Genomic DNA, 16,378 nt, shown 5'->3' on the forward strand with positions numbered 1-16,378 from the left:
AGGGGATTTACCCGGCGGGGAATCCCCACTGTAATCCTCAGGCCACCAGCGCTTATCAGCCAAAGTAGCCCTTTTCCAGTAACACTAGAAATGAACTAGATCGGGGGATAGGCGAAGGGACTCGACCCCATCTGAGGTTTCATAGTCTCGACCGCGCATCTAGAGCGCCGACTGACGCGCGCCGGTTGTCGTGACAACCACCGCTGTCAGCCGGCCGCTCGACGGCACACGGCGCGCTGAACACTCGAGCCCTTTATGAGAAGGGGGAGACGAACAACGCGCCGACGTGACCATGTTCTTTTACCAGAACATGAATCACCCACGATCGCAATCTCACATGCGCTCGTGGCCGTCAAGAGGACAGGAAACAGTTGCATACCAGGAATACACGGTTTGAATGACATCTTGAAAAAGACGCAGGGTCAAACCGTGTTGCTCTTTTGTGAATGGAAAGCTGCTCTTTTAGTGTGCTGAAGCACTCAGGGAGATGACCGCGGCTCCACACAGTTCGTTCTGCAAGCCTGTGTGAGCTCTCAGTGATGTGTATGTAACGCCCAGCGAACCAACAGTTTGTATAGGAAACGCTCAGCGAACCAACAGTTTGTATGGGAAACGCTCAGCGAACCAACAAGCTCCTTTAGATCGCTTGATCACTGATCAGACGGTCTCTCACTGACGCGCCGTATCACCCGCACTGGCAGACTCTCTCACTCAACACTCTTTGACTCATAGTCAGACACTCTTCGCAGGAAACAGTAAGCACTGTTCGGCTCCGAAGTAGAAAGCGCTGATCTACCATTCCACTTCCTATTTATACCCGCGCTGCGGGGCGGAGCGTGGAATGCGTGATCGCATGCCAAATTTCATTGGCTCGTTGTTAGATGCTCGAAGTAGGATTGGTCTCTAAAGTAAGATCCCATTCGTCGGTTCAGTTCTGACGTACGTCGAACGTGACCGACTGAAAGGGAACTGTAATTTCAAAGGTCCTTTGAAAGCCTACAACAGCAAAAGAACCAAAACCCACAATGTTAATAGGATACAATAGGATAAAAACAACACTTAATTTCCATTTTGCCACAAAATTACATTTTATTATGTACAGAAAGCACGTACTCTCTTTCTCTTTAAAATATTTTAGCAACTTAAAAGCTGCATAAAAGGCACTTTTCTTGAAACAGATAAACATACAGTTTGATGTAGCAAGGTATGTTGATATGGGAATGAGGAGGAGGGATCTGGCGAACGTTCAACACTTTAATCTCAAAATAAACAAACCGAGAATAAAAGAGGCAGCCCCTCAGGGAAAACTGCCGCACACACATTATAAAATATATCAAATAAATGTCCAAGCCTGGTGCTCTCTTCTCCTTCTAGTTTGCTCAAATCCTGCTCCGACATGAAATTTGATTTCCTGTATTGCACTATGCTTGTAGCCATTTTTTATATTTATGTTGAAATATTATATTTTTTATAGCCTGCATGAGTATAGGACACGATGCACAATATGTTGGAAGACATGGTGGATCAGAAAATATTTTGACCACTGCTTTAAGTTTTGTAGAAAGCCTTTCTTTAAAGTAAATTTCATTTTGTATAAATAGTATCTTAATTTTGATCCATGTTTCAACAATCAATTGCCTAAATGTAATAAATAATAAGCAAATATAGCAGACAAAATAATCATCGCACTAACCAGCATATCACAAAGGGAATTCTGGGTTGAGCGAGCGGTGGTGTATCTCAGGAGACAGGAAGTTAAGCTAACATTAGATTCAGGCGTGCCTTGATGCCTTCCTACCTTAAAATGTGTCCTCCAAAGGCAGCATTTTCCAGGTTTCGGACACAGCCACAGACTCACGCATGCTTAATGTCTCTGCTCTCTCTCAAGAGTGTTGTCTTTAGATCAAGAAAAAGCATTTGATCGTGTAGATCATGAATATCTATTTAAGGTGTTAAAGACTTATGGATTTGGTGATTTTTAGTTTCATATATTTGGTTGTTTTATTCTAATGTGTATGTGATGGTGATGGTTTTAGTGCTCCAGGAGGCATGAGTTATATAGCCTAATTTTTGAACCTTTATTATGTAGATTGAGAAAGAATTTAAAAGGAAATGTAATCCCTAATGTTAATGGTCATTCTAAGGTTGTTTTATCAGCCTGTGCGGATGACATTACAGTTTTATCAATGGATGACAACACATTACAATTTTATTAAAAACTAGTGCATTATATGAAAAGGCTTTCTCTGCTAAAGTTAATTGGACAAAAAGAGAAGAATTTATTGTTGGTAATTTCGAACATTTCCCACAACTTCCTGGATGGTTGCAATGGAATAAAGATTTTACAACAAAAAAAAAATGAACAAGCAAAAAAAAAACTGTTGAAGTGGAGATGGCTATTACCACAATTGCCATATAGAGGAAGAGCTCTGGTTGTAAACAATTTGGCTGCTTCAATTTTGTGGCATGTCAAAATTGTCATAGTGCTGATCTGTAATATACAAAGGGCAATAGTGAACTTTTTGGGGACGGACAACAAGGGACTCGTGCTGCAGTATTATACTTACCAGTACAAAAAGAGAATTTACATACGATATAGATGTGTTATGTGGAAAAACTGCAAGTGTGATCATGAGGCGAGTTGTTGATTTTGGACTTTGGACAAAATTATTTTTTATGAAGTTGAAGAGCTGTTTTTATTAAATATATTTTTTTTAAGTATAAAAAAAATACTTAAAAAAATACCCCCCCCCCTCTCTCTACTGCATTAATAACTGACTGAGGAGCAGATCATACACACCTAAGGTGTTACTTGTCAATTATTCCTTACTTATGTAATTATTCCTTTTATGCCATATGTGTCAGCAATGGCAAACAGACATTTTATACACCACAACAGATGGTCACATTCCAGATTGCTGTAATAGTTAGCAAAAACAAAGATATTATGTAAGGGTTAATGTGCATCCAGCCGGTTGTTAACACAGAATAAACCCCGACAGGGTGATCAGGATCAGGGTTTTACATTATCCTTCTTATTACATGGCTGCTTGCCACATAAGCAAATAATTAGACACAAAATAATTACACACAAAATCTCCACTTGCATGGGAGAGAGCAGTTAATAGCAAGCAGCAAGTTCAAACCACAAACACGATTCCAAAAAAAGTTGGGACACTGTACAAGTTGTGAATAAAAACAGGATGCAATGATGTGGAAGTTTCAAATTTCAATATTTTATTCAGAATACAACATAGATGACATATTAAATGTTTAAACTGAGAAAATGTATAATTTTAAGGGGAAAATAAGTTGATTTTAAATTTCATGGCATCAACACATCTCAAAAAAGTTGGGACAAGGTCACGTTTACCACTGTGTGGCATCCCCAAGTTGCTCAAGTTTAGGAATAGGAATTTTGTCCCATTCTTGTCTAATGCAGGCTTCTAGTTCCTCAACTGTCTTATGTCTTCTTTGTCGCATCTTCCTCTTTATGATGCGGCAAATGTTTTCTATGGGTGAAAGATCTGGGCTGCAGGCTGGCCATTTAAGTACCCTGATCCTTCTTCTACGCAGCCATGATGTTGTAATTGATGCAGTATGTGGTCTGGCATTGCCATGTTGGACATTTCAAGGTCTCCATGAAAGAGACGATATCTGGATGGGAGCATATGTTGTTGTAGAGCTTGGATATATCTTTCAGCATTGATTGTGCCTTTCCGGATGTGTAAGCTGCCCATGACATTTCAAAATGTCTCACTTTCAGCATATGATATGTTATCTATATACTATTGTGAATAAATGTGTATGAGATTTGTAAATTATTCCATTCTTTTTTAATTCACAATTTGTACAGTGTCCCAACTTTTTTGGAATCGGGTTTGTAGATGTATATTTAAGGGATACGCTACAATCCGTAAAATGCAAAACTTCCACAAGGAAAAAACGTTCCTAACAAGCACTAACTTCAGTAACAGTTACCCAGATGAGCCTATGTTACCTGTCAAGTCAAGTCACCTTTATTTATATAGTGTTTTTTTACAATACAGATAGTTTCAAAGCAGCTTTACAGTGATAACAGGAAAATAATGCAACAAAGTTTGTTTCGGCTCTACAGCCGCTCTGGAGAAAACAGTGATGTCATCTTCCAGGTAAGTTCAGTTCTCATTTAATGGTGTAAATGCGGGCAGATCAGTAGTATTGTTGAATATTTAGTGTCCCCAACTAAACAAGCCAAAAGCCAAAGGCGACAGTGCAAGGAACCCAAACAGAATGGAGAAAAAAAACCTTGGCAGAAATCAGGCGCAGTCGGGGTGCCAGTTCTTCTCTGGGCAACAAACAAATAGTGCATGATTATGATTCATGCAACATTACAGGTCAGAAGTCAGACTGGATCAGAACATTCAGAATATTTATCCACTTCCATCTAGTTCGGAGATCAGAGTCATCACACCAGTATGGAGACTGGTTTGTTGAGGATCAGTGCCACTGGCTGTCGTGTCGATGAGGCTGTCACAAAAGAGAGTCTAGTTGACACAATCTCTGCTGACACTTCAGGGATGCATTGTGGTCGTGTCTAGGCGCCGGTCCACCATCTGATCTGGATATGGCTCGGATCCAGCTGACTACAGTAAACCTTGGGATAAACAGAGAGACTGTATGAATGGCATTAGCGTAGATGCCATTCTCTAATGATGTGACGAGTACATCAGGTGTTATAGGAAGTGTTCCCGGTTCCTGTTGACCTAGTTTATGCAGCCTAACAATCATTTAACTGATTTGAATATTAGAAACTAATAATGTTCTTATGTGTATGCCATAGTAAAGAGATGTGTTTTAATTTAAAACTGACAGAGTGTCTTCTTCCCAAACAATTCTAGGATGACTGTTCCTGAGTTTAGATGCTAAATATGAAAATAGTCTTTTTCAACTGGCCAGAGTTGAGACCGTAAGACGTGAAGGACTATAATGTGTTGGGAACTAAACCATTTAGTGCTTTGTAAATAATCAGCAAGATTTTAAAATGTATGCGATTGTTTAATAGGGAGCCAATGCAGTGTTGACAGAACTGGACTAATATGATCATACTCCCTGGTTCTAGTAAGAACTCTAGCTGCTGCATTTTAGACCAGTTGGAGTTTGTTTATTAAGCAAGCAGGGCAACCACCCAGTGGAGCGTTACAATAATCTAGCCCTGAGCTCATGAACGCATGAATTAACTGTTCAACATTTTGCATTGAAAGCATGTGCCATAATTTAGATATATTTTTAAGATGGAAGAATGCCGTTTTACAGATGCTAGAAACATGGCTTTCAAATGAAAGATTGGTTTCAAAGAGCACACCCAGGGCGAGGACAGAGCAGCCAAGTGTAAGTCAGTAATCTAGGTTACTATGTGCGGAGGTTTTATGTCAAATAATAATAAAAAATAAAACTTTCTTTCTTTCTTTTATTTATTTATATAGCACACATAATACAACAGGCGTTGCCCAAGGTGCTTCACAAATAGTAAGATAAAACACTAAGTTAAAAAGTTTCATACAAACAATCACTACAATATAAAACAAAACACAAATACATGACGTTACAGCAAGACACACCAACACTAGATCACTTCCATGCAACAGGCCAGGCCGCACTAGACTGATCCCCAAACAACATCTAAAAGATAGGTTTTCAACAATGATTTAAACATACCTAAAGACGTTGCTGATCTGACTGAGTTCGGAAGATCATTCCACAGTTTTGGACCCATTCGAGAGAACGCTCTATCACCTTTACGTTTATAATTTGTTCTTGAAATCACAAGGAGAGTTCGATTTTCCGATCTTAATGACCTAGGCGGGATATATAACGATAATAGCTCAGAAAGGTATGGTGGGGCCAAATTATGTAGTGCTTTATAAACGAGAACAATAATCTTGTAGTGCACCCTATACTCGACTGGTAGCCAATTTAATGATCTCAATAAAGGTGTAATTTGATCCATTTTCTTGGCTGACTTAATCAATCTGACTGCAGCATTTTGTATATTTTGCAAGCGTGCCAAAGCTTTTTTCTCAATCCCAGCATACAGTGAACTACAATAATCCATTCTGGAGAAAACAACCGCAGAAATAGCTCTCTCAAAATCTGTCTGAGACAGAAAAGGCTTGGTCTTTGCTAAGAGCTTTAAATGAAAAAAACTAGATTTAACTACCGAATTTATTTGTTTATCCATTTTTAGCTCAGAGTCTAAGATAAAGCCAAGGCTTTTAACCTTGTCAGAAATGGCAACTGCCAAGGGAGTCCCTTTTAATCCCTCTGAAATTAAGTGAGAATTTGGACCGAAAACTATAACTTCGGTTTTCTCCTCGTTCACAGGGTTCGTACGGGTGCTTGAAATCCTTGAAAGTGCTTGAATTTTGATGTTGTGTTTTCAAGGTTTGAAAAGTGCTTGAATTTTGGATAAGGTGCTTAAAAATGCTTGAAATTGTAACTATTTCTTTTACAACAAATACCTATCTGACTAAATAGTTCGTTTATTAAATGTAGAAATAAAATGTTGGAGAGCCTAAAATGAAACCTGCTGTGCTCGCGATCTGCCTGTCTATTTCCGTGTGACTCCGCCCCCATGTTGTCGTTTCATTGAACGTTGGCTGAAAGATGCTAAATACGAATTTTGGATCAAACTGGCACAAACCCCACGAAGTACCTCCTGTAAAGTTTGCAAAAATACATGCAGCTTTTCACTATATGGGCGAGTCTGCTCTTTCGAGTCACATGAAAGGTAGGCTAAGTCATAGACTTTCAAGTAAGATAAAGTAGTTTAACGTTACTGTAGCCTACACATTAGCGCCTATTTGTTTAACTTGCGCTATTAACTGCTAGCTAGGAATTCGCATTAGTGACAGAGTATATGTATAATGTGATAATGTAAGATTAGCATGTCCGTTATGGCATGTTCATTTGTGGAATAGGCAGTGAACGTAGCCACAAATTTAAACCTACAAACATTAGCTCAGTGCATAAAAATAGTGTCAGATGATCATACAAGTAACCATGGGCGTAGATTACGCGGGGGACGTGTCCCCCTCACTTTTAATAAAATGTATTTTCGTCCCCCGCACTTTTACTGGGTCTCACCGATGCTAGTCGACCCGCTCCGAGCGGGATCCGAACCGACGTTACCTGCGCGGGGGCGGGCAAGTTAACAGGGACGCTAAAAACCGCTCTCTCTAATCTCGGTTGATTGCGCGCTTCTTGAGGTCACGGTCAAATGTATTTACATAGAAACCAATGTGAATACATCAAGATTTAAATTCAGAGACAAAAAATAATCTATGCATGACCTGTCATTTTATTCGCATCTAAATATGAGGAAAGTCCTCCTCATCCACTTTTGGAAAGTCCAAAAGTGGATTCGTAATATCCAGTCACGCTGGAGCTGCAGCTGAAGGAAAACAATCGTTATGATGATGAAACGTGACGACGACAATCAGACGATTGCGACAATATATATGCTTTGTGTGTTTTTCAAGCCATCTCAATGTAGGCTATTGATGACAATAAAGTATAGGCTATCATATGAATAATGCAGCTTTTAATGTTTAGTATCTTCTGCTCACCAAGGCTGCATTTATGTAATCAAAAATAGTTCAAACAGTAATATTTTGAAATATTATTACAAATTAAAACAGCTTTTTTCCTATGTGAATATATAGTAATTTATTCCTGTGATCAAAGCTGAATTTATCATTACTCCAGTCTTCAGTGTGACATGATCCTTCACTAATCATTCTCATATCAGGATTTAATAATCAAGAAACATTTATGATTATTATCTGTGTTGAAAACAGTTGTGCTGCTTAAAAATGTTGTGGAAACCATGATAGCCTACATGTTATTTTTCAGGTTTCTTTAATGAATAGAAAGTTCAAAGGATAGCAGTTATTTGCATTCATTAAAAATTATCATCTTTTGTAATATTAAAAATATCACTTGTGATCAATTTAATGCATGTCTGATCAACAAAAGTATTAATTTCTCTCTTTTTTTAATTTTACCACAAATGTTTAGATGGTTTCCACAAAAATTAAGCATCACCATGAGCAGCACAACTGATAATAATCATAAATGTGTGTTGATCATCAGATCCTCATCTGAGAGTGATTAGTGAAGGATCATGTGACTCTGAAGACTGTAGTAATGATGATAAATTCAGCTTTGATCACAGGAATAAATTACACTTTACTATATATTCACACAGAGAACAGCTGGTTTACATTAGAATATATATATATATTTTTACATTGCATAAAATATATGGAATGTTAATGCACAAGTGTTTGTAGGCTAGTATATAAACCAATTATAAAATTGGCACAAAAAATAGGAGAATAATATTATAGATATTAATTAGTGGTTATTGTTCAGCAGTGTATTTGATATCTTGCCCAATTAAAAGCAAGAGATGCAATAAATTATATTGGTCCAAAAAAAAAAAAAAAAAAAATTCTGTCCCACTCACTTCTGAAAAGATGGCTTTGCCCCTGCAAGTAACTTAGTGCTGTCAAAATATTGATATATTTTTCGATCGGTCTGAATTTCACACAGGATTAGACACATAATTCTACAAATTCCTGCAGATTTTGCGCTCATATCTGAAGTGGGCACATACCGTTATAAGCCGACCTCTGACATACAAGTAAATAAAATAAAAAATAGCTCCTTTTCCCAGCTAATTAATGGTCAAATACACACAAAAAATGTTACACTGTTCATCTGGGTGTGTATTAACCTAAATACAGCCGTAAACGATTCAGAAGAATGAGTAACAGGAACAGTGTTTTGATTCCACACTCGCGTCAGGTCTTAAAGGGGCAGCAGTTATTCAAACTACAAAAAGACAAAATATCACCTGCTGCTCTTTACTGATCATATAAAGTGATCTCTTCAGAAGAAATACTTGATTGCCTAGACTTTTAATAGACATACACACACAAAATTTTTTTAATTAAAAATAGAAAAGGTCAATGAGGTACATGTGATTGACTGTCTACCTCAAAGACGAATGTTTTCATTTTTAAAATGTTCAATAAATGAATTGAAAGTGAAGTGAACCCGTCGAGTGATTTTGTTTAGGGTAATTGTTTTTACAATTACCCCAAAGGCAGGTCAGATAGTAAGCAAAATCTACTTAGACAGTGATACATTTAAAAGAAATAAAACTTGATTTGGTTAAATATCTGATCCTGCTGCTTTACGAAACACGATTTTGGCTGTTTATAGTATTATTATCTTTTTAATGTGATGATAAAGTGTACTAATAATAATTTTGACAATGTATTGGTATGTAATTTACAGCGGTGTTAGGTGCTGGAAAAATCATTAAAATTGACCTTGAAAGTGCTTGAAAAGTGCTTGAATTTGACCTTTGAAAAGGTGTACGAACCCTGCGTTCAGTTTTAATAAATTTGCTGCCAACCAGTCTTACACCTCCTGAAAACAGGTTAATAAGTTACAGAAAGTATTGCAGTTTGACTGTTTAACCGAAAAATAAATCTGTACGTCATCCGCGTAACAATGAAAAGATATGTTGTGTTTCCGAAAGATAGAACCCAGAGGTAGCATATACAGAGAAAATAAAATGGGAGCTAACTTGACAAGATTTCTCGTTGGGGTGAAAAGCTGTCTCGTGCCATATTGTTATGACGGAGTGTGAAGGTGAAGTTAGGATAGAATATGCTACCGCTACGTTTACATTACACATCTACTGTCATTTTTGTCATTTTTATATAAATAAAAACAATTTAATTCAGGTGGATAGCAGTCGCTTCAATTCCATCAGCTCATCCAACACGAGCTTTTCGAGTCGTACAGAGTGCTGATCACTGATCACGTGATGAGAAGACTGACAGGACTGTGGCGGCGGATTTAATGTACAACAGAAGCGGCAGACAAATGTCTTACCTTGTAAAATTCACATTCAGCACCAACCCGAACACACATTTAAACGCGATTTCAACATGTTACCGCTGTTTGAGAAGGACTCTCTGAGGCATGTTGGGCTGTGTAGTTGTAAAAAGCTCTTAGCTCTGTATCATGCTTGAGGAAATATTGGTCTCTATTTGCACTTTGAATACTGAGATAATACTTGTGGTTGCACTTATTGTTTGCACCTAATATCTATGATCAATTTGTGGAAAGGAGTTCAGTTAGGAGGTTGTAGTAGCTCGTAAATCATGTGAAGTTCTAAGGTCTGAATAGACGATCCTACAGTAAAGAAGCCAGTCAGTTGAGTTTGAGTTTGAGTTTATTTTACTGAATATGATAATTCATATTCATGCTCAGAAAGTAGAACTGAAATGACATTCATTACAAGGTGATGAGTTATAACATTTAAAATGCACATGCAAACTAGTTTACTGAATTGAAACATTAAAAAAAAATGTTTGTGTGTTCAACAATAAATGCAATAAAGTTTCTATCAGTTTTTATTTACTGTTAGCAATGCAACTAACTTGCATTCTGCATAATGTTGCATGCAGCATGTGCATGTCTAATACAGATTCTCAGGTTTTGCTGTATTTTGTTTTGTCTTAAATAAGTTTACGTCCTGTATGTCATCTGGTAGACTAGATCATGGTGCTAACAGCAACAATTCCCACAGAGATTAAAACTGCAAGACCTCAGAATAAAATTAAAATAAGTTTACATTGAAACATTTTTACCAAACTTGTAATGTTTCATCAGAAAATTATAATTAGATCTTATGGTGAAGCGACAGACTTCTCTCAGGTGATGTGATCAATCATTAGGTGTTCTTCAACACGCTTCTGCAATTTAACCTCCAACACCAGCATCTCAACAACCAGTCCACAACCAGACTTTCTTTTGCGAAAATCTTACACTCAGATGTACTTCACAATATGGAAGAAAAGATTTGCTGTTACTTCCGTTTCATTGCACAGTACTTTGAATGCACTGTGAAAGCTCTCTTTTGTATCTGGGTTAGTGCAGAGCTAGACACTACCGCCATGCACTACATCTTATTCACTTTTTATGGGAGGGTAACGACAGACATACAGTGGGTACGGAAAGTATTCAGACCCCCTTAAAATGTTCACTCTTTGTTATATTGCAGCCATTTGCTAAAATCATTTAAGGTCATTTTGTTCCTCATTAATGTAAGCACAGCACCCTATATTGACAGAAAAACACAGAATTCCCAAATGTTTTGCAGATTTATTAAAAAAGAAATACTAAAATATCAGATGGTCTTAAGTTTTCAGACCCTTTGCTCAGTATAGTAGAAGCACCTTTTTGATCTAATACAGCCATGAGTCTTTTTTGGAAAGATGCAACAAATTTTTCACACCTGGATTTGGGGATCTTCTGCCATTCCTCCTGCAGATCCTCTTCAGTTCTGTCAGGTTGGATCTGGGTTAGAGCAGAGCTAGACACTACCACCATACACTGCATCTTATTCACTTTTTATGGGAGGGTAATGACAGGCATACAGTATATGCCTAAAATGAGTGTGTAGTCTTGCACAAAAATTACAAAAACTTTACCCTGCCCAATGACTGTATGGGCCCTACACTCTAAAATATGTTGGGTTAAAAACAACCCAAGTTGGGTTGAAAATGGACTAACCCAGCAATTGGGTTGTTTTAACCCAACGGTTGAGTTGTTTTAACCCCGCGACTGGGTTGTTTTAACCCAGCGGTTGGGTAAAATGTTGCTTAAGACAACCCAATTGCTGGGTTAAAACAACCCAATCACTGGGTTAAAACAACCCAATTGCTGGGTTAGTCCATTTTCAACCCAACTTGGGTTGTTTTTAACCCAGCATATTTTAGAGTGTATCATACACTCTGCACAATGCAAGCTTTTTTTTTTTTTTTTGCTACTTTTGCTAGTTTCAGCCCGACGAAGTTCATCATTTTCACATCCAGCATCAATATTTGGTTGTTTTTTACTCAGAATTTTTTAGAGTGTAAACTAAAAACAACAACGCGATTGACCAACAAAAACCTGCTCTAAAGTCAATAGTGCAGTATTTTGGTGTTAAGAGCACGTTACACAGGGATGCCAAATATTAAAAATTAAAGGATTACAATTTGTACATGAAAGATAAAAAAATGCCTACATGCTTTTAAAGGAATGGGAGATGAGACTCTGATTGGTTTATTGCACATTATGCCCAAAACACACCCATGATTCATTAAGAGATGAGGTGCAATCCTTTTAGATCATGCGTCTGATCCACCGAACATTTTTTCCATCGTTAAACTTGCAAAAGTGGATTCGTAATTCTAAGTGCATCTGTGCCATGCGCTTCAAACCAGGTGCTCAGATCATTAAAACAGGGCCCTAAGTGTAGAGCCCTAAATTTATTTGGAGAAAGCATCTGCCAAATGTATAAATGTCTTTTAGATGGGCTAGACAGCAACGAGGATGTAGTTTTCTTTTTTTTAGATAAATAATTTATTCAGTGCCTTATTGCTAATGTGTGCTTATTTTTTTTGCAGCACTTCTTACAACCAGACCACCAAAAGTCTTGTTCCCATCAGAGAGACACGCTACTGCTATAGACGTCCAACTCGGTGAGTCCACCTTCACAATCTCACAGACAACACGAAAACACACATCCACATGCACACATCAGATGTCCTTTTTCTTTTTAAAAAGATATTTGCAGTCATGTATGATAATGACCTTGACCGAATGATCCCATAAAATCAAAATGAGTGGTTTGTGGCATTTGATCAGTCTCTGCTAACTAACATAAGTCTTTCTTTTCCAGAAAAACGAGCCAAAAATGTTTGATAACATTGTTTTCTGCGGGGACGCACACACTTGTTTTTGCCATTAAAATACTCTCTAGAATGAGAATATCCATCCCCCTTATTTATAAATAGCATGTGCACAGCTCTAATACTACAACAGTCAGCAGATACTGTAGTAGCTCAGACATATAATCACAAGCAAATCATTTGACATCCTTCTTTTCGGATGCCTCATTCCAGCCACAGGCTCTTTATCAGAACCAGCACTTTGTTTATTGATTTACATATATTGTGGCCATCCATTGATGGACCAACCTTTTAAGGGCACTTATGTTATCCTGCACTGGGATGTAAATGCTACTCTAAGTATTATTGCCCTGGTTCCACAGACAGAGCTTTGACTAAGCCAGGATTATGCCTTAGTTCAATTAGGTAACTTTGATAAACGTGTCCTAGAGGGAAAAAAACATTACTGGTGTGCATCTGGAGACAAAACAATGGCATTTACATATTGTAAGATATGCCAGTGCACGTTTATTTTATTTAAAACAGCTCTAACATGCATTTTAGTCCAGGACTAGCTTAAGCTTAAGCCTTGTTTGCGGAACCGGAGGATGAAGTATCCAATTATTAAGTCTATAGCATATAGCAAATTTCTTTCATATAATTGACCTACAAGTCACTATGGCTTGCATTAAAACACTCAAAAAAAATAAAGAATGTAAAAAAGTAGAGCATATATGAGTAGATGTGATGTACTTGGACTTCAAAGGTTTCCACAGTTTTACAAGACTTCCTTCAGATATATAAGCATAGTTTGATGAATAGCTTCTGCAGGTTCATTTAACCTACATGTTTAGCAATGCTTAGCAAATGGATGATTAGGAGAGGATGCCACAAATGGTGCAATGTAATTATTGTGCAAGAGGAAATGGTGTCTGGTGCTGAAATATGCATTTTATTCATTTTAATGATTACAATAACAAGCAATATTTCCTCTCTTTGTGTGGGATCACTATAGAGTGAATAAAAGCAGCATAACAAGCAGTTTTGAAAGGAATAAAACATTGCCAGATTTTTAGGTTTGCATTCACACTGCCCGACCAAAATAAAAGTGATTCTACAATTGGAGATCACTGATTCTTGAGATGTGGGACAAAACATGTTTTAAATGTTGTTGTTTTTTTTAAATCATGATTAAAAGACATTTAAACAACCCACTGTGTGATCAGTGATACATTCGGCTTTCCTTTGATATTGGTAAAAATTTTGACGTTTTACAAAACAACTTTTTATGTAAGAACTCTTAGATTGAATTATTTTCTCAGAGAGAGCACACACTCCTTTCAGTGTGTGTTAGGGTAACAGATCCACAGATATTATCAGTGATGGAAAGTGGCATCACTTCCTGTATCTTACATTAGTTGAGGGAGATCATTCCACCAATTTAAAGGCAAAGTTTGGTACAGTAACAGATTTGACAAGATTTATGGACACATTTAGGGCCCTATCTTGCAATTGACTTTGTACACCAACGCATGTGTCATTCCTATTTTGCACACGCGCAAAGCACGCTTTTCCCTACACAGAAGCACGTCGCTAAACTAGTGAATGAACTTGCGCTAAAAAGCGCAAAAAAGGAGGCGTGTTCCGGCGCAAACAATCCCTGGTGCTATTTTGCTGTTCCATTAAACAGTTGAGCCACTGACCAGAAAAAACCTAGTCTAAAGTCAGTGGCGCGTTGTGCGTTGTTCATTATGCTATTTTAAGGGCGCATGCTTGACCATAATGTATAGCGTGCACAACGCGCATACACTTTGCTCATGTAATCTACACAGATGCAACAGTTATTTTTGCAAATCATAAATTGTTACACTTAAAAAATATTAACACATGAGATGACGGAAATCATTGTGGTGTGCCACGAAGATGTGAAAAAATAGGCAAAAATCTAGCTTACAAATTATTCAGGCTAATTGTAGTAATTAAGGATCAGACCTGTTTGCCCAGTAGTGGCAAGACATATATGTATACAAGGACATCTGACAAATTGGTTTGTCCGTCAAGAACCAGGAAAAAAAATCGACTGAAAAACTGAAAAAACTGTTTAACCGACACCTGTTAAACCGACGCTATTTTGGGTGGGTTTCTCCCATCCCCATACAACACAACTCCTCTGTCTTTCACTGCTCTTACAAGAGCATCCGTCTCCTCGGCTGTGAACCGCTCCTGGCGTGCGCCTGGTAAATACGCCATAATAATAGCAACCCATAATGGAACTTGCGCACCTGCTTTTAAAGGGAATGTTGGATGACGCTCTGATTGGTTTATTCACGTTACGCCCAAACCACACCTATGAATAATGAAGCTACTTCAGACCAACCCATTTTAGATTTGCGCCGGGCGCAAGAGCCATTTATCCCGCCGGGAAAATAGCAACAGCGCCGAGACCCGCCCACAAAGTTACTTGAGCTTCGCGCTTTGACACTTGCGTTTCAGATCGTTAAAATAGGGCCCTTAGTAAGTTATTTTTAAACAATGTAATGCTGTATAATTAGTTTAATTACTATTTAGGGGTTTTATAAATAAAATAAATGAAATATTACCAAAAGAAAAAGAAAATTATATATTTTGATAATACAATAAATATTTTTTTTAAACTATTTAAGACCCTTTACAGAAAATATGATATTGTTATGATCTATAACATCTTGTGATCCATGAAAATGAATAACAAATTATTATAATAATTGAAAATATAACCATTTCCCCAGGGGGAAAAAATGCCTTTGGAGACCAAATGTATACACTCTCAAAAAAAAGTGTAGGGGCGGGACCCTTAGGTACAAAAGTGAACATCTTTGTACCTTACTCACCCCTAAATGGTACATATTAGAACCTTAAAAGGTACATATCAGTACTTTAAGAGTGCAAATTAGTACCTTAAAGGTATATATTAGTACCTTTTCATTTTAATACCGCCCCAGTGACAGCAATATACCTTTTTTCTGACAGTACCTACCCACAATTATAGAATCACCCATATATATATATATTCAATGGTGTACTAAATATATATATATATTTAAATATATATATATATATATATATATATATATATATATATATATATATATATATATATATATATATATATATATATATATATATATATATATAAATATATATATATATATATATATAAATAAATAAATATATATATATATATATATATATATATATATATATATATATATATATATATATATATATATATATATATATATTAGGGCCGGGACTCGATTAAAAAAACTAATCTAATTAATTAGAGGCTTTGCAATTTATTAATCGAAATTAATCGCATTTTAATTACATATAAATATTTGACTGAGAACAATGAGAAGTAATTTATGTACTTTTAATAAACTATTGAATAATGACTGAATACATAAGCTTAATCAACAAAATATTGTTTATTTATTTCAGTCCAGCACCAGTGCAATGTTTGCCATAAGTTTAGCAATAGTGTATTTGTGATATTTGAGGCTCGATGTGCTGCGGTGATACGCAAATTTCTTGTTGTATAGCTTGCACACAACCATGCT

The 16,378-nt window shown here is 36.9% G+C and overlaps 1 protein-coding gene across 2 annotated transcripts in view; it reads left to right on the top strand.

Annotated features, from left to right (window-relative positions):
- The window catches only part of il1rapl2 (interleukin 1 receptor accessory protein-like 2), a 382,065-nt gene that overhangs the window by 330,015 nt on the left and 35,672 nt on the right, over positions 1–16,378 (top strand). For both annotated transcript variants that reach the window (XM_067456899.1, XM_067456900.1), the window contains one exon: positions 12,516–12,590. In XM_067456899.1, coding sequence (XP_067313000.1) covers positions 12,516–12,590 — 75 coding nt within the window. The remainder of the gene's footprint in view (positions 1–12,515; positions 12,591–16,378) is intronic.

This window comes from Pseudorasbora parva, chromosome 11 (genome assembly GCF_024679245.1).
Source record: "Pseudorasbora parva isolate DD20220531a chromosome 11, ASM2467924v1, whole genome shotgun sequence".
Classification (NCBI taxonomy): domain Eukaryota; kingdom Metazoa; phylum Chordata; class Actinopteri; order Cypriniformes; family Gobionidae; genus Pseudorasbora; species Pseudorasbora parva.